This window comes from Trachemys scripta, chromosome 15 (genome assembly GCF_013100865.1).
Source record: "Trachemys scripta elegans isolate TJP31775 chromosome 15, CAS_Tse_1.0, whole genome shotgun sequence".
NCBI classification, from domain to species: domain Eukaryota; kingdom Metazoa; phylum Chordata; order Testudines; family Emydidae; genus Trachemys; species Trachemys scripta.
The window spans coordinates 15,306,524-15,332,807 of NC_048312.1; the positions used below are offsets into that span (position 1 = coordinate 15,306,524).

The following is a 26,284-nucleotide window of genomic DNA, read 5'->3' on the forward strand; positions in this document are numbered from 1 at the left end:
CCACACCCCCCTTACCTGCTTCAGGCTTCCCGCGAATCAAATATTCGCAGGAAGCAGGGGAGGGGGCGGGATGGGGGCGGGGCCATTCGTATTGTTACCCCCTTTTTTTGGAGCCTAAATCAGCAAATTTGTGCACTGGGCACCTGCGAGCATCAGTTTGGCTGTCTCCATTGGGAAACAGGAAGTGGCTCTGAGTACAGAGCTCCCTTTAGAGCTCCAAATCTCATGCCAAGTCCTTCCAGACTCCCAGTATTCCCTGGAAGTCCTGTTGAGATTGGAAATCTCACAAGGACCCAGCCCACCTTGTCCTTTTATGCCCTCTCCCATCACAGGAGCCGCCATATTCACCTCTCGCTGGGCTCATAGCCTCAGCCAACCCTAACTCCAGGTCTTGAACTGTGAGGCAGGAAGCATAGGGGATGGCATACTGAAACTATTCCCTGCCTGAAACCACCACCACTTGCACAACAGCCACAGAAGAGGAGGGCTGTGAGCCTGCACTCTCTAGAGTTGTCTTGTCTCTGATTGCTCAGACAGGAGGCAAGATAGTGGGGGCAGATAATAATGCATAGGGAATTCTGGGATTACATGTGTTGAAGGTAGAAAACCACCACTTTTACCCTCCGTAGCAACCTCTGCCTCATCCTGAATCTGATCTTGCACCATAGCAGTCAATGAGCTTGTGATCAAGTCCTCTTTCCCTGTTGATTTAACAGCTGGTTTTGCAGTCTCCTCCCAGCAGTTCTTCTGTGCCCTGACTGCAATCCGTTTGTTTGCCTCTCTCCTCCTACTAGAAAGTTCACTTCAGCCTCATTTAGGGCAGGAGGATGGGAAGCACGTATGGCCTCTATGTGGCAGATTGAGCCAGTTCCACTGTATTTTGCTTTTTTGTTAACTTTCCCTCGCAGGAAGGGTTCTGACTCAAGCTTGTGTTGGAGGAAACTGTTTACAAACTCTGGGGCAATTAGGGTCTGCTTTGCAAACATTCTTGGTGGAATTAAGAGGCAATTGGCAAAACTCAGCATATAATCCCTTTACAAGCCTGTATGAACACAGTACAATGGGCTGTTTACAGTTTTGCTTATAGACCAGGAGTGTTAACAGGCCTCTAGGAATATCCAGGTAATTGAAGCTTTTGTCTTTCAATGAGCCCCCATAGCTGTCAACAGTTGCCATTCTTTACATTTCTTTAACTTTGTATTTTGACAAGGGCTTTTGTCCCATTGACAACAGCTGCGTGGGAGGTAAAACTGTGGAGAGCTGCTTTTTTTTTTTTTTTTTTTTTATTCCTCTGCAGTTGACATTCCTTAGGCAAAGTTTGTGTGGAAACTGGTTGGTGACTTACACCATCTTAGTTTGCTAGTTCTTTTGAGAGTACTTCTGGAATCCCTCCCATCATCCCAGAACAGCCTTTTCTCTATAGGTCCCTGAGAATCCTGTGGGTCAACTTGAAGTTTCTCCTATTTCTTAATTATTCATCTAAACCTCCTCTCAACAGAAATCAGTCTTTCTCTTTTGACCCAAGGCCTTTCTTTTACAGTGGGGAGCATAAGGATACTGAAGTGTGTTACCACAGAAACTAAACTGATCTATTGAAATCTACTTTTTTAGGAGGGTGGAGCAGGAAGAGATGACATTGGTTTTGTTTTTCATGTATTTCCCCAGGCAGAATTGTTTTTGCTATAGTTGCTTCTTTCTTTGTGTCACTCTTGCACATTCAGCAGCCTGAGAGTTCCTGTTTCTTTATGTGTACATGAATGTACGTTTCTTTAAATTGTTAAAGAAAAACCCCATGCACTTAATAAATATTGTAGCTTGGCTTTTCACTGGAGCTGGCCATTGATTTCCTCTGAGAATGGGTGGGAGTCAGAGGAAAATCTGTTTGGGCTTGTTGCACACCTTCCATTTTCCAGCGCTTGAGCTTGTTTTTACACTCCCCATTTTCCAGGTCATTCTATATTGATCAGTAGTCCAAATTATACACCAATAATGATAATTATTTCTCGCACGCTGTAGAGCATTCTTTTAGCTCTATTAGCAGGTTTGATTCAAAGGTTAACATACATAGCGCGCTGGGCTTGTTTCTTTGTAGAAACAAGAGATTAGAGCCCAATTCCAGCAAAGACTAAGAACCTGTGTACATTTGCTCACTGCAACTATTCAAGTCAAGTCAGTGGGTCTACTCATATGAGTAAAGCTTATGTACGTTTAAATCTATGCAGGATTGGAAGAGATTGGAAAAGAAATCTAGCCTCTCATCTGGTCCATAAGATAAATGAAGTAGTTGTTGCTTGCTGTCCAAAATAGTCCATTTAAAGGCAACATCTTGCATTTGGATTCATGCGGATGGAGCCAAATTTGAAAACGGAGCTTCACCCACATGGTACTTCACTGGTTTTTTCAATTGCAGGATGGGAGCCTTAGTGTTTAAACTAAGGAAAATGTAAATTAAAATTAATTGAAAATCTTTGCTTTCCTTTTTGTTTTTAAAATAATTAATTATAGCGTATTTTCAGATTCTGAATTGAAAAATTTATCCTCAGATAGCAAATGTTTGTTTCATTTGTATGTCTGTTTATAAAATTTAGAGTGCAGTTTTGATGGTTCACTTGCTTTGTACAGAGTTCACTTATCTACGTCAGGCAAAGTTGTGTATCGCACAGGGCAAAATTAGGCATCTAAATAAGGCAGTTCTGCACCTTTTAGTAATGCAATCCATCTGTAATGGATTTTTATACTCATTATGGCTGTGTGAGTTTACCAGATCTGTATTAAGCAAGCAAGTTTCCCTTAAAGCTTTTTCCCCTTAAAGCACAGGTAAGACTTTTTTAGTTTTCTACAGTGCCTTTTTCAATTTTTTTGATATTATACTCTACTCAGTAAATAGAGAGACCACCTTGAATCTTCAAAAGCCACAAATACCCATAACTACTAGAAATCACATTAGATTTGGATACTAATGGATATTAACATTCCAAAATTATTTAAAAAAATAATCTGCTTTCAACAACATTTGAACTAAACTCCCGTGTTTAGAAAGGCTAACATTTATGTTGCAAATCTGTGAAATATCTTGGCATGACTAATAGGCAAAAATATATCAACTTTAAAGAAATGTTTAAGAATTATTTTAAAATAAAATAAGACTTTTCTGGGTTTGGTTAATTAGAATTGATGTCAAGTGGCACAACTGGGTTCTTTTGAATAAGTCTCAGCAAGAATTTCTATTAATGCTTGTGAGATACAGAATTATTAAACAAGAAGTTAAAATTACTTGATTAGTTTGTATGTATAATTTTTAAATTACATTGAGAGCTGTTGCAAGGTGGTCGGTTGGTAGCCTGGAAAGTCCCACATTTACAGAACCAGTACAACATAGGATATCAACAGTGCAACCTCTCTCCCACTACCTCTCAGATTTACTTCAAACTTGTTTCAAGTTGGTTACTGTTTGGGCCCTATTTAAAGGAGGGAAATTTTCTAAAAAATTCCCTCCATTGCTTGCCCCACTTAATCCACAGTAGGGGTAGATTCAGCTCATATGAGTAGAAACCTCCAGCTGTTGCCACCGCTTTAGCCACTGAGTCATTTATCTATCACTTGGGTGTCTTTCTAAAAGATAGGCCATAGTTCAACCACATGTTATTGGTCTATTTTACCTAATGCAGGCAGCATTAGGTAAAATTTTCTGGCCTGCGTTATGCAGGAGGTCAGACTATATGGTCATATTAGTCTCTTCTGTCTTTAAAACCGATGAATCTACTAATCCCATCTCAGTGCAAGTCTAAGTGACACAGCAGTCAAAATGATAGCCAGTGTCGTGTAGACAGGGGCTTAAGTGTGAAAAGATAATTCAATCTTTTTGGTCTATTCAATCTATAGCTTGTGTACACCTAAAACACAGTTGTGCCGCTGCAGCAGCACCACTGTAGTGCTATAGGGTACGTCTACATTACCGGCTGGATCGGCGGGTAGCGATCGGTCTATTGGGGATCGATTTATCACGTCTCGTCTAGACGTGATAAATCGATCCCCGAATGCACTTCCCATCGACTCCGGAACCTCCATCAGGGCGAGAGGCAGAAGCGGAGTCAACGGGGGAACCGCGGCTGTCGATCCCGCGCTGTGAGGACGGGAGGTAAGTCAATCTAAGATATGTTGACTTCAGCTACGCCATTCTCGTAGCTGAAGTTGCGTATCTTAGATTATTTCTCCCCCCTCCCCCCAGTGTAGACTAGGCCTCAGTGTAGACACTACCTACACCAATGGGAGGAGTTCTTCCATCAGCGCAGGAAATCCACTTCCCTGAGAGGTAGTAGCTAGGTCGATGGAAGACTTCTTCCATCAGCTTAGCTCTGTCTATACAGGGTCTTAAGTGAGCTTAACTACCTTGCTCAGGAATGTGGATTTTTCGCACTCCTGACCGGTGTAGTTAAACCGACCTAATTTTCTAGTGTAGACCAGGCCAGAGAGACCACAAGTGGTAGTTTCAACCATGATGGTGGTTTGGGGCCATGGACCCCTTCCACTATAGGAACTGGACTAACCTAATCTATTTCATATGAGTTCCAAACAGCTGTTAGATGATACTGGCTTTTGGTCACTACTGACTTAGGCTGGATTTTGACCACTCAGTTGGAGATGAAATCCCCTAAATCATCCAGTCTCCCTAAATAGTGTATTTATAGAGACAATAATTAGCTTAGTGCTCTGACTCTATCTCCCTTTTCTTTTTCTCTTAAGCTTTTTGATTATTTGCTTTGTCAGTACTGTGTTGAGCCAAGTTCAAGTTCAGGCAGGTGCCTACACATAGTGTGCTGCCAATGCACTTTAATCACGAGGTGTGGTGCCCCTTCTGTCTTAGGCCTGGGCCTCACCAGAATAGATACCTGCCAATTGTGCACAGCTTTGTTGTGAGAGTCTTTCTGAGGTCAACAAACATCCACAAGGGCTAGGCACGAGGATGAGAGTCTGTAACAAAGTGATGTTGTCTTTTGACCTTCAAACATGATATGGAAACCCCAGGTCTCCAGAAGTGACACTAACCCCTTCTATTTATTTGTTCATTTCATGCATTTCATGAAACTTAGCAACATAAGTTGAAAAGTAGGGCATGTGGGAAATTATTTGCTAAGGACCAGTCTGCATAAAGTTATTCTTTAGTGAAGTTTTAAACATGCTGAAAAGTAGAAGGTCAAAGTAGGAGGCAACAGCATCTGCGAAGGTTCTGTCACTGAGAATTTAGGCTTCAGTCTAACAAAACATTTAACGGTGTGCTTAATGTGTAGCACAAGAGCTGTCCAATAGGCATTGGCTTCCAGTGGTTTCTGAAGATCACCCTGACAGTGGTAGTGATTTGATAAGCTGATGTTGGAAGATATGCAAAGTACAAATGTAGTGCAGCCTACCTTGTGACATTTGGTTCTATAAGCACAGCTCTTGAAGAGAACAGGGTTGCATATCTCGGAGTTTGTTGCAGTTTTATGATTGTCTCTTTCCAGAATTTCAGTTTAGGCATGCATGGCTATCGCAACATCACAGGAATTTTACATCCTTTATTCTTGCAGTATTTTCCATAGATTCCAAGGCCAGAAGGGATTATATAGTCTGACCTCCTGTATAACACAGGCCATAGAACTTTCCAAACATAATTCTAGAGCATATATTTTAGAGAAAATCCAATGTGATTTAAAAATGCTCAGTGATAGAGAATCCACCAGGACTGCTGGTAAATTATTTCCATGGTTAATTACTCCTACTGTTGAAAATGTACACCTTATTTCCAGTCTAAATTTGTCTAGCTTCAACTTCCAGTCATTGGATCAAGTTGTACCTTTTTCTGCTAAACTGAAGAGCCCATTATTAAATATTTGCTACTTTATACAAGTGTACTCCTTTTATAAGAATCACATTAGTCCTGGATGATTTGATTCTTATAAGCAGTTGATTCTTACAAGCAGTGTATTTTAGTTAGTTTAGGAATGATTTTGTTCAAGTGGTTTTGATCACTATATGTGGTTGATTCTTATATCAGTGATTCTTATAAATGGAGTGCACTGTATATAACATGGAACAAATGTATTTAGCTCTTCTTCTTCGAGTGATTGCTCATGTGTATTCCACAGTAGGTGTGCGTGCTCGCCACATGCACCTATGCCAGAAGTTTTTCCCCTAGCAGTACCTGTAGGGGGGAGCGCCCCCCATGACCGCCTGGCGCGGTACTTGCATCTGAAGAAGTGAGGTTCTTACCCACGAAAGCTTATGCTCCCAATACTTCTGTTAGTCTCAAAGGTGCCACAGGACCCTCTGTTGCTATTTGCCATTTTGTTGCCCAATCACTTAGTTTTGTGAGATCTTTTTGAAGTTCTTCACTGTCTGCTTTGGACTTAACTATCTTTAGCAGTTTAATATCATCTGCAAACTTTGCCACCTCACTGTTTACCCCTTTCTCCAGATCATTTATGAATAAGTTGAATAGGATTGGTCCGAGGACTGACCCTTGGGGAACACCACTAGTTACCCCTCTCCATTCTGAGAATTTACCATTAATTCCTACCCTTTGTTCCCTGTCTTTTAACCAGTTCTCAATCCATGAAAGGACCTTCCCTTTTATCCCATGGCAGCTTAATTTACATAAGAGCCTTTGTTGAGGGACCTTGTCAAAGGCTTTCTGGAAATCTAAGTACACTGTGTCCACTGGATCCCCCTTGTCCACATGTTTGTTGACCCCTTCAAAGAATTCTAATAGATTAGTAAGACACGATTTCCCTTTACAGAAACCATGTTGACTATTGCTCAACAGTTAATATTTTTCTATGTGTCGGACAATTTTATTCTTAACTATTGTTTCGACTAATTTGCCCGGTACAGACATTAGACTTACCGGTCTGTAATTGCCAGGATCACCTCTAGAGCCCTTTTTAAATATTGGCGTTACATTAGCTAACTTCCAGTTATTGGGTACAGAAGCCGATTTAAAGGACAGGTTACAAACCTTAGTTAACAGTTCCGCAACTTCACATTTGAGTTCTTTCAGAACTCTTGGGTGAATGCCATCTGGTCCCGGTGACTTGTTAATGTTACGTTTATCAATTAATTCCAAAACCTCCTCTCGTGACACTTCAATCCATGACAGTTCCTCAGATTTGTCACCTACAAAAGCCAGCTCAGGTTTGGGAATCTCCCTAACATCCTCAGCCGTAAAGACTGAAGCAAAGAATCCATTTAGTTTCTCTGCAATGACTTTATCATCTTTAAGCGCTCCTTTTGTATCTCGATCATCAAGAGGCCCCACTGGTTGTTTAGCAGGCTTCCTGCTTCTGATGTACTTAAAAAACATTTTGTTAGTACCTTTGGAGTTTTTGGCTAGCCATTCTTCAGACTCCTCTTTGGCTTTTCTTATTACATTCTTGCACTTAATTTGGCAGCGTTTATGCTCCTTTCTATTTGCCTCACTAGGATTTGACTTCCACTTTTTAAAGGAAGTCTTTTTATCTCTCACTGCTTCTTTTACATGGTTATTAATTAAAACTGTGGCATTTGTCAGTGAAAGGAGGCTGAAAACCAGGAGAGGCCGTTACAATTTGAAGAAGGGGTGGGGCATGTCATTTTTTAAAGACTTTTGAAGCATTTGAAAATGTTTGATGAAATAACAGCCAAAAAATTGACTGCTCCCCACTCCCCTCCCCCATCCATGATCTACATAAATTTTTAGATGGGAATATTATTACTGCAAAAAGTTAGGTGAGAATAAGCTTTAGAGTGGAAACCCGGGGCAATCTTAACTATAGAATCATGACCGACGAATGCCAAAGTTCATTCTGTGCTTTGTACTTATCAAAGAATACAAAGTCATAAGATCCTTCTGGCACTTGGGGATGACCACTTCATATGCCAAAAGGAAGGAGAGATTTCTATGTAATTTCTAAGGCAAACCACAGAAAGGCAAGAGTGTCACAGCATAACTGCATGACGGTTTCACAACGTTCCAATTAAACTGTTCTACAGTAAGAAACAATCCTCCCTCTCTGGAGATTAGAAGATGGGGACTAGATGACCTAAGAAAAGGTTTCCTTTTCTTTCTTCGGTAATACAAATGTGCAAATTTCTCACCGCCAGTTTCCATACTTGTGGTGCATGGTCTGAGCTTGTTGAGCCCCAATAAAGCGTTTCACAACATGGATTCCCATCCTAACCTCCGTTTGCAAATGTGCGCTGCAATATCCATGCATGGTGAACTAAAATTCCAGTGGAACCAGAAGCCCCACAACAGCTAGACATTTCCACTCTGTGTGGGTTTATTTCTATCTTGCAAATGTAAATCTTTCTGACCTGTGGCCAATGAAATCCATACACCCCTAAACATTCAGAGCTCAAGTTATCTTGCCATCACTTGTGCAATGAAAATGAAATATTCCTTTTTCAGAAACGGTAAAAGAGTTCACTCTGTAACTCCTTAAATAAACACTTTTCGACTTGGGTTCGCAATCTCATTTTAAGCTACACTATTTCAAATAATTTATTATATATATATTTTAAATTACCATTACAGGTGCCACTAATCTGATTTAGAAATTATTGCCACCTTCACAGTTATCAAACTAGAGGCATCCACAGCTGTGTCTATACATTTCCAGAGTTTTGGATGAAAAGAGGGCAAGATTTATGTTGAAATATCCATGTGACATCCAGTGGTTATTGCAACACATAGCTGATTGTCTCATTTGATTAAAGCCCACTTTGTGTGTGAACATCTAATTCAACTATGAGCACATTGTATTTTTATTAAAAAAAGAGGAAATTGCTATTTCTTTGCATTTTTTATTTATGTTGGCAATGTAAAATGCATACAATGAAAGTGTACTCTCTGTTCATTGAAATATCTATTAAGCAGCCACCTGAAAGATTGTAGATGATGATGCAGGAGTTTCATTTATATACAGATATTTCATGAAGCCTTTTCTCTCTCTCTTTCTCTAATCTGCAGTGTGACAGCGAGAGTGATATTGACGATAAGGTAAGACTGAATTCCCTTTTTCCATATGCTTCACTAGCTTGGAAATTCCCCTACGAGAAAAATAAAAATGAATCTAACAATAACATAATATTTTCCTTTAGCCTTCATGTCAAATTTAGAAATATCAGTAACTTGTATCCGCTTCACAAGATGATAGTCTCAGCCTTTGCCCTAAGCTTAGACATGCAGCCGAGCTTTCTGTTGCTAACACAATACCCCTTCTTGATTAATGTGCCAGGGTTTAGTAGGATGCAAGCCACTGTGTTGGCACTATCTTTTTGTGTTGGAGAAAGACTTCCCTGATGACTCCTCTAGAGCCAATATTTTATTTATAATAACCTTTGAACATGTCAGTTTTGTAATGGGTTTAGAAGATGGACAACTGGTACTGCACTGTCTGTGAGGATAGGTAACTGTCAGGGAGTATTTTGTCATGTTGCATGCATATTTATCACGCAGCAATGATTTTTCTGACCTTTTTGTTTGATACAGATGTTAGACAGTGAGAGGCTATAGGAATATGTTTTGGTATATGTACAGGGACTTCTTGTTTCATCCCCTTGACCTTCATTCTTGTGCTTGACCATCACCTTTGCAATGAAAACAGACAACCCCCACTGGAAGCAGCAACTGCAACATGCTTTTGAACATCAAGCATTTAAAATATTCAGCGTCCCCATAGCCATCTGTTTTAGCAGATATTAGTCTCAGGTTAAGCCTTCATCAAACCTGTTCTATTCTTTGTTTTGCCAGTCCCTTATATCCATGCATGAGAACCAACAACATGCACAGATTCCACTGGGTCAGCATTACAAATGTAAAGGCTGAGTTCTGAAGTTCCATATCCTGTTTGGCAGCACAACTGCCTGTAACCATAGGAAGAAGTGAATTCAAGATGCAGCATTGAAAGCTAATGCTAACTAAATTTTATGAGGGTTGTTTGTTTGTTTTTTGGCATGGGTTTAAAACCAGGAAAATGTCTGCTGTCCTTCATTTTTTCATTGTATTCTTTTAAAAGTCCACTCAAATATCTAATTTTCCCTGAATGAAACAACAGATACATTTTGGCAAAAAATCTTAAACAAAGAGGAATATTTTAATCATGGCTCTTGATTGAAACATACAGTGGACATTTTCAGCAAACATTTTGTTTTTGCAGCATATGTTTCTAAGGCTGTCTTCCACATAAGGATAAATAACAACAGAGGGTGGTTTTTGGCAGAGAAACAGGTTGAATTTACTCCCCCAAAGCTTGGGTACCAAAGGGTTAAAACATTTCTTATACTGCCCAATCAGAGAAAGTAAAGGCAATCATTTAGAAAACAGTTTAAAAGATCTGCCAGTCAAACCTCAGATGAAGTTGTAAGTGACATGTAGTTTTATTATACAGCTATGCTATTAATGATTATCTAAATTACACTGGTAGACCCAGCTAGCCTGAGACTGACGTTTGTTAGATTAGGTTTGACTTCACCTTGTAGTGAAGAAATTGAAATCTGAACAACATTGATTAGCTTTCAGAATGTGGGATCTGAGGTTACCTTTAGAGGAAGCGGCATTGTGTTTGGCTGGTAACTTACTGTCCTTCACAGCAAATGAAAGACCATTGTAGCATCCCATACCATTATTATAGCATTTCATATATATCTGTAATTGGACCATCCAGTCTCATACATGTTCCAACTACCCCCTCCTTTTAGTAAATCCTACCTAATCAAAGTACTTTCTGTACCAAAAAGGGAGAGAGAGCAATTGTCTTTTTTTATCTCTTTTCTCTGATCTGTAAAGACATGAGGCAAGACATCAGTTTCATTAAGTGGGTCTCTGGCATTAAGTAAAGTTGCCTTTTGTGTCCGCAAAGACACGTGCATGTAGCACATAAGTATCAGCACCATTATGGCTGAAGTGGAGGGATTTCAGTCTTTCCAATGGGCCTTATGGTGCAAATGCCCTTCATGTGGAATTCCCACTAAATTCACGGAGCACATGGAGAATCAGGCTCTGTTTACATCTGATGTTATACATAAGTGGACAACTGTTGGGTATAGATCTTAATCCTGCCCTGGCTGATGCAACAAGGAGCTATCAAAATGCTGGCCTGAGTGGCCTCAACAAAGAATTCCTTATTGTAGCCTGAGAGATTACACTGGGGACTTGGGGAGTATTTCTACTCCTCAGAACATTAGCAAAGTATGCCCTCTAATAACATTTCCTGCCCTTTGCAGCCAGTTGTAGGGCTAGACATATGCTCTAGCCCACACACCACACTCTCTAAGGGATAAGCGGTATGGACTCTGCACCTTTCTTAGCATTTTAAAGTGCTACAGAGAGATCCTATCTTGCTGCTTGCTCAGCAAGAAGCTCTCTGTGCCATCTCTATATATAATACATACACACATACCCTTTGAGCGCTAATTAAATGCAGGGCAGCATTTAATAATAAAATACTTTGCGCTTACATAGCATTTTTCATTTGTAGATCTCAAATCACTTCACTAAGGTGGGTTAGTAGCAGCTGCAATCCCATTTTATTGGTGGGGAAATGGGAGGGGGGAGAAATTGTCCACAATTACACAGCGTCCGTGGCATCAGCTGGGAATAAAACTCAAGTCTTCCGACTCCCAGTTCCATATTCTATCCACTGCCTATTGCTTATCCCTTATTTATTTAGCCCATAGATATATAGGTTGTTACAGCACCCAACATTTTAAAAATGCATATGTTAGAGCAACATTTGTAATTTTTCTTCCCTGTATTAGTAGCTATAAGCAGACACTTCATAGTTTTTACTTTTATGCAGTCACATCCAGTACTCTAGAGGGCAGTGGCATAGGGTAATCAAGTTAGAGCACAGTTAATTATAAAGAAGATGAACCAGAACGGAAGAGTGATATTTATAGTTGCATGAGGTGCAGTCTGATGGCAGATTGTGACAGTGCTTCAAATGATGACTCTGCTGATTTTAAAAGCACAGAGACTTCAGGTAGATATACTAATCTGCCCCTTGCACTTTCTGAGGGAGAGTGCTGCGAATTTCCACCAACCGTTGCCTCAAGCTTCTGTTTCACCACAGAACTCTCCAGGGAAGCGAACGGGAAGATACTTTCTTGCACCCACTTTCCATCCTTTCTAAGAACTGTTTTTGGGTTTTTTTTAAATGAAACAATAAACTGAGCTTTTCTACCACTGAGACAAACTAAGAGCTCTGCCAACCATGCATTCCCAGAGACGGTAACATGAAACCCATTACTTCTGCCTTATGTTCACTGAAGGGCATGGATTTGGACTCTGCCATTGTTAGGAGAATTACAGGGTAGTTTGTGGTAGCTGTGGAGAGTATATCACCTTTTTTTTGGGGGGTGTTGCGGGAAGAGGAGGGGAGTTTGTCTGGTAACGGTATTACAGTATGTTCCAAACTGTGCAGTAGCTGCTATGTGAGGCTCATGGTCCATAAACATTGTTACAGAAAATATATACTCCTTTAATAGCAACAACAGCATTAACAGATAGCAATTACCCTTCATTTTCAGGAACTATAAAGTCTCCATTAATTCAAGATTTATGTAGTTATAGCATTTAACACAGGAATAACACCACAGAGAATTGGTTTATACACATGTAATGAGAGAGCTTATGGCATACTTTAGTGAACATTAACATAATAGAGTAATATAAACCATCAACAGTTCCACTTATTGTCTCTTACCTGCTTTAGCATCACTATGAAAAGTGGCTAGCAGCTTGGTAATGTGCTCTGTTAAACGGCGTTCTGCAGAAAGCCAAAAGTCAAGTTGCATAAAACAAGGGAATGAGTAAGCTCTGCTCATTACACCAAAATGTTGTTCTGATTTTTTTTTAATAACAATGTTCACGACCGTGTTTTTTTTTTTTTTTTTTAAAGCCGATTTCTTTCTTTCGAAGTAATTCAGCGTTCATGTTCTTTCATTCTTGGGCTTCTGTCTGCTGTGTGTAAAATTATGGGTTGTCAGTTTAATTGTATGGACCCTGGGTATAAGCAAGCTCTCCAAATCAAGGGTTAGATATCAGGCATTTCTTCATTTAATGTGGTGCTAAATAAGACATAGAAAAAATGACATTGTGTTTCCAAGTTAATTAAATGTTCGCTGTGTGTTTATGCTGCAATTCAGTTTTGTATTCTAGCTCTGGTAGGAGAGCTTCAAGTAAGTAATATCTGAGCTTGAAGTGAAAATTACAAAGAGCATTGGTGGAGTTGCCAAAATGGTGTTTTCACAGTGCTCTTTGCAAAAGCACAGTAAGTTTGCTTCAGGCTCCTTTGTAGCCCATTTGTTAGACCTTATTCACACACCATAATTTAGTTCTTCAAATTCTACTTCACTCTGCTCCTGTTATTTACTGGGCACTGACAATGCGTTCAGCACCTTATAAATATATGACAGCTTACAGTCCTTGCTCCAAATAGTGTACAGTGTCAGCACTGCCCAAAGTCTTCAGATGAACACAGTACATAGAGAGCTAGTACAAGTATGGGTGATGTAAGAGTCTTGCAAAGGTCATTTTTGAAATGCTTCTTGGAGCAAAAATATTCCCAACATGTAATCACAGTCTCTTCAGATAAACCTTTGTGAATATTTTTTTCCCCATTTCCCCCATTAATTTCCACTCTGTCATTGATGTTCAGCATCACTGGACTGAAGGAACACTGGATGGAGAACTCACTTTGTAGCTCATCGGTGCCCCTCCATAATCAGCTTAAAATGTTTAATAGCAAAAGGGATGGGCAATGTAAATACCCATCCAAATCTCTGTCAGTTCCCAGACCCAAACCTAACCCTCTGTTCAGGTTGACTGACTGAGTCTTAAGCTTTCATTCTCCACGCGGGTCTTCCTTTGTCCAATGTCTGATGCATCCTCAGTTCTTTGGCTTCCCATTAAAAATATTCTGGGGCACAAATAACCAGAAAGCTCCAGACTGCAAAGTGCATTTCACACGAGTCCAGGTGAGGCTGTCAGAACTACAGAACCTTATCTCACAAAAACAGAAGTTACAGATGCTGGAGACTTCTTTTTTTTTCTAGCTTCTTGATTACTTTGTCCAGAAATGAGTTCTAGGTGTGTTACGTTCTGTCTACTGGAGCAGCTTAAAGACTAGGAATGCACAAAGAGCTTAGTCATTGCACTCTATTGTATCAGCCCTTGTACTCCGGGGCCTGGACTGGTGCATGGGTCAGTGTTGAAGTCAAGAGGTTACATTTGCCTCTCCTGGATTGAGAATTCATGTGTCACCACTCCCCCGAACCAAAATGCAGGATGAACGTACCTGTTGGCGGGTAGATTCTGCTTGTCAGATGCTGTTTCAACTGCTCCCTTGTGGTTTACAAGATGAGTAAAAAGCTCTTGATAGAATTGCAACAATCATGCACTCTATCAGGGATCATGAATTATTCTGTATTATACTATAAAGAAAATTTAACTTAAAAAGTAAAGAACTTTAATGACATTTCATAATATCCTCACTCTCTTTACCAAACTGCATTTTAGAAACAAGATGTCCTTCTGAACAAATAGATTACGTTGAGCTTCGTAATGCCTGAAAACTCAATTTGAAAGCTTCACTCTTTTTTCTGTGCTTTTAAAGAAGTTTGCTGTACTTTCTCTGTTTTGTTGGGTTTCCTTTAATTTTGTGTGATATTTTTATTATTACCCATGCATCGTGACTCCCCGGTGTATTGACAGTTGCAAAAACATTTGAAAGGGAGAAATGGCTGAATGAAGTTTTTATGAGTTCACTTCTGCTTAAGAATAAGATGATGGGTCTGAGCAGGATGCAGTGTAGGTAAAATTGGTGGTAAACTCAGCATTTGAAGCTCTGCACTGCTTACCAGTGCCCAATGCCAATTTACAGCCATTTGTCATCTGGAAGTTTAAAACCATATTGAGCCAATGATTCAGCTTTACCATACCCCGTGATGTCCCAATCCAATATTTGCATTGCATTGGCTTGAAGTTTGTCAAAAATCATAGCAAATATACACAAAAAACATGGTTCCCAAACCTCACAGACCTACTTAAGGGCTCTGTTTCCCTGGCCTTTCTCACACCTGTGTCGAAATTAGTTGGAGATCTTTGCCTAAATCTTTGGCAGCAGCTGACTTAATTTGTGGTTTACTGCTCCTGACAGTTTATTGGGGAAGCAAAGCGCGCCTTCATTTCCAATAATAAACAGCCCACCCGCCGACACTTTGACAGACTTAATGGTTTTTTATACAAAAATGGACAGACTTAATGTTTCGACTGTAGCGATCATCTGTCCTGATCTCCTTAATGAAATTAGATTAAGTGCACCTGGGAAAATGCTGAGACGGCACATTGCTTTCATCACCTCCTTTAATTTAAAACCAATTTGCGGGGAAAATATTCTCTGAAGCCAAGGGATGCAGAAAGAAAAAAGGAGGGAGGGAGGAAGGGAAGGGGATTTTTAAATCTATCTGGATAGCTGCTGGCAGTTTTAATTCCTTTCCCTGCTGGCAATGTGAAATATTAACAGCCTTAAGAACTGAGAGTTTAAAGACTCACTCACTATCCCTTCTGTCTTTGGTAGGGAGGAAAGAAACAAAACAAAATCTTTACAATCAAGATCACATCCAAGGACAAAGTCATTTGCATTTTAAGGCTTTTAGATTGGGGTGGCTGGGGAAGGAAGGCCTGATGGATTTACAAAGGTTTGCTCACCTTTCCTGCACTTCAAACAGCTGGGATGAATTTCCCTAAAATGTATAATTTCCTCTGATTTTTTAACTGTGGAAATATTCTTTAGCGGTTGCTATATATCTTGGTAATGATTCAGTTGTCCAGGTAAACGGTATTTTGCCAATGTAGCTGTAAAACCAGATGCAATATGTACAATATAAGATGGCAAAAGAGCTGAAAACTATTAGAAACGTTCCTTGGATTCATGCGGATGAGAGACAGAAACATGTCTTTTTAATTAAAAAAAAGTTCCAAAGACTAAGCAGAATCCCTTTTCCATGAAGGATTTTTCTTATTTTCCCACTCTGTCTTCATTGATTGGAAAAGCCCTAAAAATTTGCTGAAGGGCTTTCATAATTGAGCTACAGTGAAAATTAGGCTTTAAAAATGCCTGGGATAGGTTGGAATCTTCCTGTATGAGGAAAAAGATAGATATGTGTTCAATGCTTATAGCTTTTGGCATTTCGATTCCTCTGTAGTATTGTAGGGTCAACAACACAGAGCTGATTTATCCGGTACCTGCCTCAGGTTTCCGTCTTGTTGGATCAGTAGCATTCAGACTATGGGCAAGTAGTTTGCACAGATTTGAATCTTTTCCAATTCATTTTTATTCAGCTTCGTTCTTCCTACAAGATTTTCATCAGCCTCGGTGTCCTGTCAGGATACCCACCACATTCTGTGCCTGTCCAGTATCTGACACAGCCAGTCCCCAAATCAAAGAGCAAAATCCCCTCCCCAAATATCTCAATAGTGAAGGACACGAATGCAAAAAATGTAGGTCTAATCCCTATAGTCTGAGCACAATCACCAAATCTTATATTTTCATTTGCCTGTCAATAGTCAACACTGAGGCCTCCGTCTAAGTAACATTGGAAGGGAATTCCAAGAATATTAAACTTAACATTCAAAATAACAACATCCGTGGGACTTGATTGTGCAAATCTTTATCTGTGCAAGTAGAGCCTGGTTTTCAGAAGTTCTGAACATCCGCAGCTCTAGCTGCTCAGCAGTTCTAAAAATCAGGCCAGTCGTCATTAGTCACTTGACTGGTCCTATTGACCTCAGTGGGACTACTTATGTGAGTAAGACTTTGCGTTAGCAGGCTAATTATTGTCAATGCATCATTCAGGTGATTTAAGTCTTAGTCTTAGATGTGCTGCTCAACAAGAAAGATCAGCCCCAAATGTTCTTGTCCATAAATACTAGTTCAGGGGAAAGGGCCACGTTCGCTTTAAAGATCTTCATTTGTTATTTAATGGAATCAACCTGAGAAGTATTTTTAAAGATAATCAAGCAGGTGTAGCTAGCTGGAATACTATAAATAGAAAAGCAATAGGCTGAAATTGAAAGGGTTCCCATTCCTATATAAACCAGGTTGGTAATATCAATAGATCTAAGTTTAATTTGTAGTGTCTGCAGCTCTCAAAACCTAAGCAATCTCTTAGTTCTGGATATAAATATGCTTTCTGAACTATTTATTTATACTAATTGCTGAAGCCTGCCCTGTGATCTATGATATGCACCACTGCGTATCCTGGACAATCAGACTATGGTTAATACGTGACCATGAGTCTCTTATTCCCTTAGCCTGAACTTTTGTCTGTCCCTCATCGTCCCTCCAATCCCCACGGAACCCAAGTGAAAGGGGCAGGGAAAGGAAACAGAATTGCCTGTTCTTAGGATTCTAGTAGTTATTAATGAGGAAGGCCTATTAGAATGATCATTGAGCTTGCCCCCCTGCGAGGGCAGGTTATAGCCACACAATAGAGGATCCTCCTCCAGCCTTCTTTGAGTCCCTCCACTGGCACCGTCTTTTCCATAAAATGCTAGTTTCTTGTCCTCCTTTTCAGGGCCCCTCCCAGCTCTGCCTCTGCCCACCAATCCCTTTTTGTTCTAATGCACCACCCACACCTCTTCACTCTGACAGCGCCGCCAGCCTGTCTTCCTTTTGATCCTCCTCTCCCACCACTGTCTTCTGATGTTATTGCTAAGACCAAAATTTTGCCGTGATTATTTTTAGTAAAAGTTATGAACAGGATACGGGCAATAAACAAAAATTCATGGAAGCTGTGACCTGTCTGTGACTTTTGCTGCTGCGTCTGCATGGTTTCCCCTGCCACCTTGGTGGCTGGGAGCTGAGAGGTTCCTCCTCCACCCACGGCGGCTGGGAGCTGGTATTTCCTCCTTCAAATCTCTTCTCAAGACCCACTTCTGCCATGAGGGCTACAAAAGATCATAGCTAGGCTGATGTGCATTTGGGGATAGCTGATATTTATTTTAATTTATTCTGTTTTATGGGGCTTCTTTTCTTCCTGTGAGCTCTTCAGAGCAGAGATGATATCCTGCTCTGAGTGTGGAGGCAACTTAGCATGTTCTAGTCACTACTGGAATACAAATAACGCACAGTAATAATAATTTGTGCTTATACAACATTTTCCATCCAGAGATCTCAAAGTGTGCTAAAAGATGAGTAAGCATTATTGTTATCATTTTACAGGTGAAAATGCTGAGGTTCAGAGAAACTAAGTGATTTGCCTGTGGTCATACAATGAACTAGTGGCAGAGTTGGGACTAGAAGCCCAGGTCTCCTGACTCAGTCCCAGGATGTAACCACTTCCTCTACTAGTATTATTATTACACTCTTATTACAAACTGTCTTAGCCAAAACTAATCTTTGGACATTTGCCTTGTATATATTTATTCTCTTTAAGAGTGACAGGCATTCCTTGAAAATTAATTAATTAATTAACTTTAGCTAAACCGGAATACATTTTGGATTTGTTTTGTTTAAACTCATGTTTTTCTTGTTACATTGAAAGTCTTGTTCTTGCTGAGACCTTGAAGCTTATTCTCTTAAATGCTTTAACGTGGTGAGAGTATCAAGATACTGTTCTGATCGCTGTCTCCTTTGAACTCTAACACACAGTGCTAGAAGAGATCATTTGTGCAACTGCAAGAAATTAAAAGGTTGCTCCAGAAGGAGAGCTCATTTGGTAGAAGTGGCAGCTTCTTGTTGCATGTATCTGTATTTAGTCAAAATCATATTACTAGTTCTTCTCAGCCTTTTGAAGTCTCCACGATTCTTTGAAACTCTGGCTTTGTTTCTGCTTCATACATCATTACCATCAGCCATCAACAGTTTAAGTACTCGAAAATCATCTCCAGCTAGGACAGTAGGTGATGATGTACAGTGTAAAGCAGATGGAAGGGCAGTGTGCTTTAAGTGGATGAGTAAAAACTTGTTTTCACCTACCCCTTTTGCCACCCCACCCCACCCCATCTAATATATATGACAGTGGTTCTCAAACTTTTGTACTGGTGACCCCTTTCACATAGCAAGCCTCTGAGTGGGACCCCCCCCCCTTATAAATTAAAAACACTTGAAAATATATTTAACACCATTATAAATGCTGGCTGCAAAGCAGGGTTTGGGATGGAGGCTGACAGCTCCCCCATGTAATAACCTTGAGACCCCCTGAGGGGTCCCGAGCCCCAGTTTGAGAATCCCTGATATATGAGAATGAGGAAGGAAGGGGGAAATACTGTGTGTAAAAGTAAGATATTTATTCTTCATAATGCATATCTTCAGATCACTACACAAACATCGATTCAGCCTTTCAATATCCATGTAATTAGAGGTATGGTTCCCATCCTACAGATGGGGAAATTAAGGTAAAGTGTCTTGCTCCAGTCCGCAAAAGCAATTAGAAATAGAGACAGGAGCTCCTGACTCTCAATCTCCTGCTCCAATCCTTACACTGTGCTGCCTCTTGTATGCTCTACATAACAAGTACATGTATTGCAATGTAAATGAGGAGGGGGAGAGATTTTATTTGTACTGTAAGTTCATTTTGGATGGATGGGCTTTGCTGTAATGCTACCCAAAATTAAATAATTCACTGTAAACCTAAGGGATGATTATCTGGAGTGCTAGTGTCCTGTACATTTAGACATGTGCTGGGAGATAGCCCTTCATTTTGGTCATGCAATCAATCATTATGGATTCTTTTAATATTTACTTGAATACCATACAGCATGAACCCTCCATTCTTGTTTAACATTAGCTTATACACAGCTGAAATGCAATAAAGCATTACCCCGAGTTTCATTTACTCAGATCCAAATTCCCTTAAATAGCAATTTAGTATAGATATTTCTTTCCTATATGTCCTAGAATAATTGTAAATAATTAGCACTACTCCAAGTGGAAAGAGTGAGCATCCTATAACTATATGATAGGCGGAGTGTGCACAAGGCAATTAATGATTGTATCCTAACCCCCAGCTTAAAAAATTTGGGTTTTTCACTAGCTTTCCTGGATGATCTCTCGGAACTGGATCTTTCCACTTCTCTCCTCAGCTGGTCACACTAGAAGTCCATCCTGAAAAACAGCTTTATACAATTCACCTTAGTTTTCACACTTATCAACATTTTATTTAAGCAAAGGGCACTTTCCTTTCCTTGAGCTAGTGACAGTTTTGTCTGCTAAGCAATTACTAATGACTAAAGAGAGATTTATGTAAACCTGAAATCTCTCTGTTCCTCCTCTCTGGCCTTCCTTCACCCTCCCTCCTGAAAGTTGATTTTCAGGAGGCAAACTGCTGGCACTGCAAGCTTTCTCTCTATAACAACAATGTTGTCACCAATAATAGAGAATCGCTAACTGTCAACATTTTATGAAATGGCAGGTGGAAGAAGAAACTGTGTGGTGTGGGGGAGAGAAAAGGATGATGCCTGTAGTGCTGTCTTTCCATACTGAGACATGTGCAAGGAGAGTAGACTGCCTGCTAGCTAGATGAATAGATAGTTATTATAGAGACACTGTGAAGTCAATTAGACCTAAAACTGATCTGTATTAAAAGTTGATTCCTATTAAGAACAGTGCTGCTCTAGCTACAATTGTATTTGCAAATAGTTGTCAAGCACCTGTGGATAGCATGCTTTTAGCACAGTGTCACTGTCCTGTGTGGAAAGGGATGTTTTTAAACCATCTTCCTTGCCCAAAACCTTACCCTATTCATCCTCTTTGCAAATCTTTAGCATTATTTGTAGTATTGTTGATTGTTTTTTCATTGCTGTCAACGTGCTTTGTGCAAGAGGGTGCACAAAGACAGAGACAGTCTTTGCCTAGGTGATCTTACAATTTCTAAACACAGTTCTCACCTGTTTGGTTTGTGTACATAATCTGTGTTATAACCATAATTAAAAATGGTTCCAAACACAGTTATAAACCCTAGTGTGGCAGTTGCTAGGCCTTAATTTCAAGGTTTTCCACAAATGCTGGTTCGCGTTCAAACCAAAACTGTGTAGTGCAGATAAATGACACAGTCTGGATTGGATTGGGCAGGGTAGGACACAGGGCCAAACCCTGATGTCCTTAATTAGACTCTGATTTAGCAATCTGGATTTCCCTATTCAGCAAAGTACTTAAGCACATGCCTAAGTCCAACATGTCTAAATTTAAGAATGTGCTTAAGTGCTATGCTGAAACTAAATGGATTTAAAAAGACAGTTAAATGCTTTGCTAAACTGGGGCCTTCGTTCTTACTCAGCTGAAACTTCACTGCATGCACAAATTTGTTTAGAGTAAGGTGCATAGCACGTCCAACACTTTGGTGTGGTTAGCTTTCTTAAATTCCTCTATTCTGCAATCCGCCATTATGGCTGGGTGACCACGTTTTCAAAAGGCAAAAGCGGAACACATGCAGGTGCCCCTACTCCACCCTTCCTCTTCCCCCCAGCCCCTGCTCCTCCTCTTCCCCCCCCCCGGCCCTGCCCCCGGCCAGGCCGGAAGCCAGAGCCAGGCCGTGGTAAGAACCGCCCAGGTAGCCTGGGCCACTGTGGGTCGCCCTGGACCCTCCAACTGCTGTGGGCAGGTGACCGTGGGACCCAAGAGCTGCCCCCGTCCCCCCAGGGCATGCCGCCCAGGGCAGATGGAGGTTCCAGGGCTAGGCAACTCTTACCCCGGCTCTGGCCTGGCCAAGGGGCAGGGCCTAGGGGGAAGAGGAAGAGCAGGGGCAGGGCCTCATGGTGTTGGGGCGGGGGAGCTCCTGAAGTCCACCTCAGTCCTGACCCCCCCCCCCCCCACACACACACACTGGGAAGAGGCTGGTGCTGCCCCTGAGCCTTGGGCAGCGTGGACTGGCACCACAGGGAATCTGGGACAAATGCTGTCCCGTAGTCATTCAGCCCAGGATTGGGACTTGAACTTTGCATTTCGGGACAGTCCCAACCCAATTCAGGACCGGTGGTGACCCTTGTTATGGGCCTGCTCAGCCCTTGTAACTCAAGCAAAGCTCCTATTCATTTTGCCTACCCAAAGAGTAGGCATTCTTGGGGAAAACAACCTTGCCTGAAGATCCCAGAAGAATCAAGTGATAAAGGAGGTCAAGTTTGATGCCTAATGCAATAGACAATGTCCTTTTAAACATTATGCTCATGTTACCCTTTGTGAACTGAACTCCACAGTTCCTCTAAGAGTAACAGCGTTGATTGAATCTGGTGGGTTATAAAGCATTTCTGGTCCTCTCTGAGCCATATTCCAGAGCACAAACTTGGAGAAGCCAAGAAAAATGCTGGCCTAAGTTTGGAGAGAGTTTTGTTTGGAGGCTTAAAAGCCTATATTTGTTCTACAGACCTCCCCCCCCCTTTTCCCCCCAAGATCACAGTTAGCCTAAGTTTTATGGAAAAGCAAGTCAGCCAGAATGCAGGGATCAGAAACAGTTGCTGACCAGATCTTGATTTATTTGACAGTTTCAGTAATAAAATAATTATTTGTCTAACTCTTCCTGATTAGTCTGAAGAGTCCTGCCAACCTTAAGAGGCTTGACTAGTCAGGAAACCACTGGCATTTTGGCTGCTTTTTTGGTAGGGCTGCAATATTATTTGCAATAATTTTTCATTTATTAAGTTTGGCATTTCAAAATAACTCACTGACGTGATGTGAACATTTTCCACACCAGCTATAAATCTGTTACGGAGAAATTTACAAAAACAAAATGACTCCATATTGCTTGCAGATGTATTCTGTAAAAATAATTGTTTTTCACTGGATTTTAATGTTTCTGAGCCTTTGTAAACATAATGCCTAAGTGCTTTTATTCAATAAATGTGACCCATTCAGTAATTGCTTGCACATTGCAATCCGGTAAATAAGGAGCAGATTTTGACCAAAATCTGTGAAGCATTTAAGTTGCTTAGGTCACAGCCCTAGGGGAGAGACGGTGAGAAACTTGTGTTTTCAGACATAGAGGACTGTGGCTTCAGGACCCAAGACAAATAAGCCATTTCTCTTTAATTAGTGGATTCTTGCTTTTAGGCAAGGTTTTCTTTTTTCTTAGTTCAGTAAGGCTGGGAATTTCAAAGGAGGCAAAGGATGTTAGGCATCCAGTCCTGTTGACATTTTGTGGGATTTGGGGTACCTAACTCCCACAGGTTCCTTTTAAAATCCAAGCAATAAAAGGTTGTCTTCACGTCTTTTTGTGGAGTGTTCTTCAGATAGGAAACACCATAAAGGAGAGAGTAAAATAAATGTGTGTCTGCGTGTGCACACATGCATAGGACAAAAAGGTGTCTGTTCCAGCTAAGTATACCTTTCATTTTTATATTTTTGTTTTTGTTTTAACAGCACTAGAGCCCTCAACGAAGCAAAAAGGATGGTTTGAATAAGCATCTTGTAGCCGTAAGCTTGGGAAAAATGTCAGTTTAAAAAAAAAAAAAAAAAAAGGCCACAAATAATTAGATATTGCATGCTATGCAAGAAAATGACCTTACAAAGCAAAAATATTCCAGAAATAAAATTCAAGGAAAAACAAAACCAAACAAAAACCACATGGACTGTAATTCCTGCATGAGATTTGTTTGGTACAGTCCTAAATGGAAGGCTGTTCAATCAAACAGTTTGCAGATAGCGTTGATGAGCTCTTATCACGGTTTATGGAAATTGGTAATATGAGAGATATTTCCCCCACCACCGTTGGGGGTGGTACCCCAGAGCCTTCTTGCAAGGTGCTGAGTCTCCTCACTTCCAGTGGAAGCTAAGCAAATAGGACTTGAGGGAACCCAGTAGTATCTCATAGGATCAGGCCCCATGAGAGTGAAGGTGCTGAGTTTCATTGGAAGGTGATATCTGCCATTCTCCAGACACACCTATCAAAAGACAATGGGTGAAATCCTGGCCTGTTGACGTCAATTGCCACATTCTCACCAACTTCAGTGGGGCCAAGTGTTCATCCGGTGTCACCAAGAACATGCCACATCTCCCATCCCCCACCCCGGTGCCCTCCTCTGCCGCAGGCATCATTTAACATGAAAGAATGTGAAGTCTTCCTTTATATGCCAGTGAACACAGATCTGGAGAAAGTATATTGCCGTCTTGTATTGCCAGTCAGACACGGTGATCCTGTCCTAGTTGGAAAGCTATCAGGAGTAAGCTGGTACAAGAAACATTAACTTTGTGTCAAGTATCAGAGGGGTAGCCGTGTTAGTCTGGATCTGTAAAAAGCGAGAAAGAGTTCTGTGGCACCTAGACTAACAGACGTATTAGAGCATAAGCTTTCGTGGGTGAATACCCACTTCATCAGACGCAACAACATCTTGTACCAGCTTACTCTTGATAGCTTTCCAACTAGGACGGGATCACTGTGTCTGACTCTTTCTCGCCGTTAACTTTGTGTATCAATCCTTGACCCTGTGCTGCTATTAAAAAAAAAAAAAAAAAAAAAACAGTGTGTGACAACAGCCCTCTTAGTCATCAAAGACCATCCCAAATTAACCCAACCTGTCTGTGACTAATTTCTTCCCTCCCTTCACCCCCAGAACTAAAACCCTCAAGATACCCCCACAAAGCTTTGCAGCTGTTTTTGCATGTAATTAAATCATCCTAGGTAATCCTGTCTGGTGGCCTTCAGTACACAAATGGGGAAATTGAAGTGAACCCATTGGCCTGATTTGATTTCTGGGATTCCTGTGCAGATTAGCTGTTTCAGAAAGGCAGCTGTAATGTTTCCAACTCTGTCTTCTGGGGTATGGCTTCTGATGGCAAAAACAATTAAATAGATGTTGCGTTTCCAACTCTCAGGAAACCACAGGAAAGGGTCATTCTGCACAGCAGCTACCCTCTTATTGGAAAGGTTGGAGATGATGCATGGAGGAAGCTTCCTGGAATAACTTTGTGATCTGAACTTGCACGGCAAGTGCTTGGAGAAGGGCTGGGGCTTGCGCTATGCAGTGATGTAGAAGACCCTATAGACGGTGATGAAATCAAGCATGGATGCAGCGGGGATAGCTTTGGCTCATCTAGCATGCAGCAGTCAGAGCTCTTCCATGGGCAGAACTCTGTTGATATCTACTTTATGTTTAGAAGGTGGGGATAAGACATTAGAAAGAAGCAGAGAAGTGAAAGAAGCTAGGGTGTTAAAACTAGAAATAAAGCAAGGGGCAGCCATATAATCTTATTTGCTATCGAATGTGGGAAAATGAGTGCAAAACAGGACTGACTTGCATCAGAAGCATGACCAGAACTCAGTGTAAGTAGCACAAGCGCTATGGGATTTCCTTTAACTGCTGCAAGTAAAAAAAAAAAAATTAACTAATGAAGCTAGTGTAGTATCTTTTTCACCAATGTTACAGAATTGATCCTATGTCCATTTGCAATAGACTCTGATCTTGCTGTGGATATGCATTTCTCACTTGTACTGTGGAATTTGCATATAATCTGGCTTCAAGGAAGTAGAATAATTTGCATGCATTATCTGAGACATTTATATAGTGCTAGAAATGCACATAGTGCTTTGCAAAGCATAGACAAACAGAATCTCCATTCCAAAAAGCTTACAGTCTAACACATATCTTACAAGCTAACATAATAGGGCTGGAAAGTTGAGATGCCAATTTGCCTAATATGGAAAATCTTGGCTGTTGGTACAAGACTGTAATTTTGAGTTTGGAGTATTTGGCTGTCATTTCCCGTTGCATCTAGAAATTCCCTTCTGTTACTGGTTCATTTTTTAAATGTGGTACCAACTTCTGCTTTTAAATCTAAACACAAATCTGTTTAGTATGATCGGTCTTTCTCTTAAACACTGAAGATGTTGGGCTTGCTCATTTTTGTAAAAGATTTAGGGTTATAATGCATGGCATGAAAAGCACCTTAGAAGAGAAAATGAGGGTTATTTAGTACTGATTCTTGAATATCAGGAACTGTACAAGAGCCTATGGAGGCTATAGCATTTTTCTATGGAGTGAAATGGAAGGTTTTGTGTAGCCCTGCGGTGTGGGTGGGATTTGTTTTTTGGGTGGGTAGGTTGCCGTGCATTATCCAACCGCTAAGTCAGTGAGACCAGTGTGAAAAACAGGGACATACCAAAGACATTTTCTCTCACAGGATAATCCCTCTAGGGTAGGGTTGCCATACGTCCTCTTTTTCCCCGGACATGTCCGGCTTTTCGGCAGTCAAACCCCCGTCCGGGGGGGAATTGCCAAAAAGCCGAACATGTCTGGGAAAATAGAGGCTCTGCTCCTCCCCGACTCTTCGGCTCT

General features: G+C 40.8%; 1 protein-coding gene across 16 annotated transcripts in view; it reads left to right on the top strand.

Annotated features, from left to right (window-relative positions):
* Positions 1 to 26,284, top strand: part of FBRSL1 (fibrosin like 1) — a 720,596-nt gene that overhangs the window by 506,069 nt on the left and 188,243 nt on the right. For all 16 annotated transcript variants that reach the window (XM_034791650.1, XM_034791643.1, XM_034791653.1 and 13 more), the window contains one exon: positions 8,987 to 9,016. In XM_034791650.1, the coding sequence (XP_034647541.1) occupies positions 8,987 to 9,016 (30 nt within the window). The remainder of the gene's footprint in view (positions 1 to 8,986; positions 9,017 to 26,284) is intronic.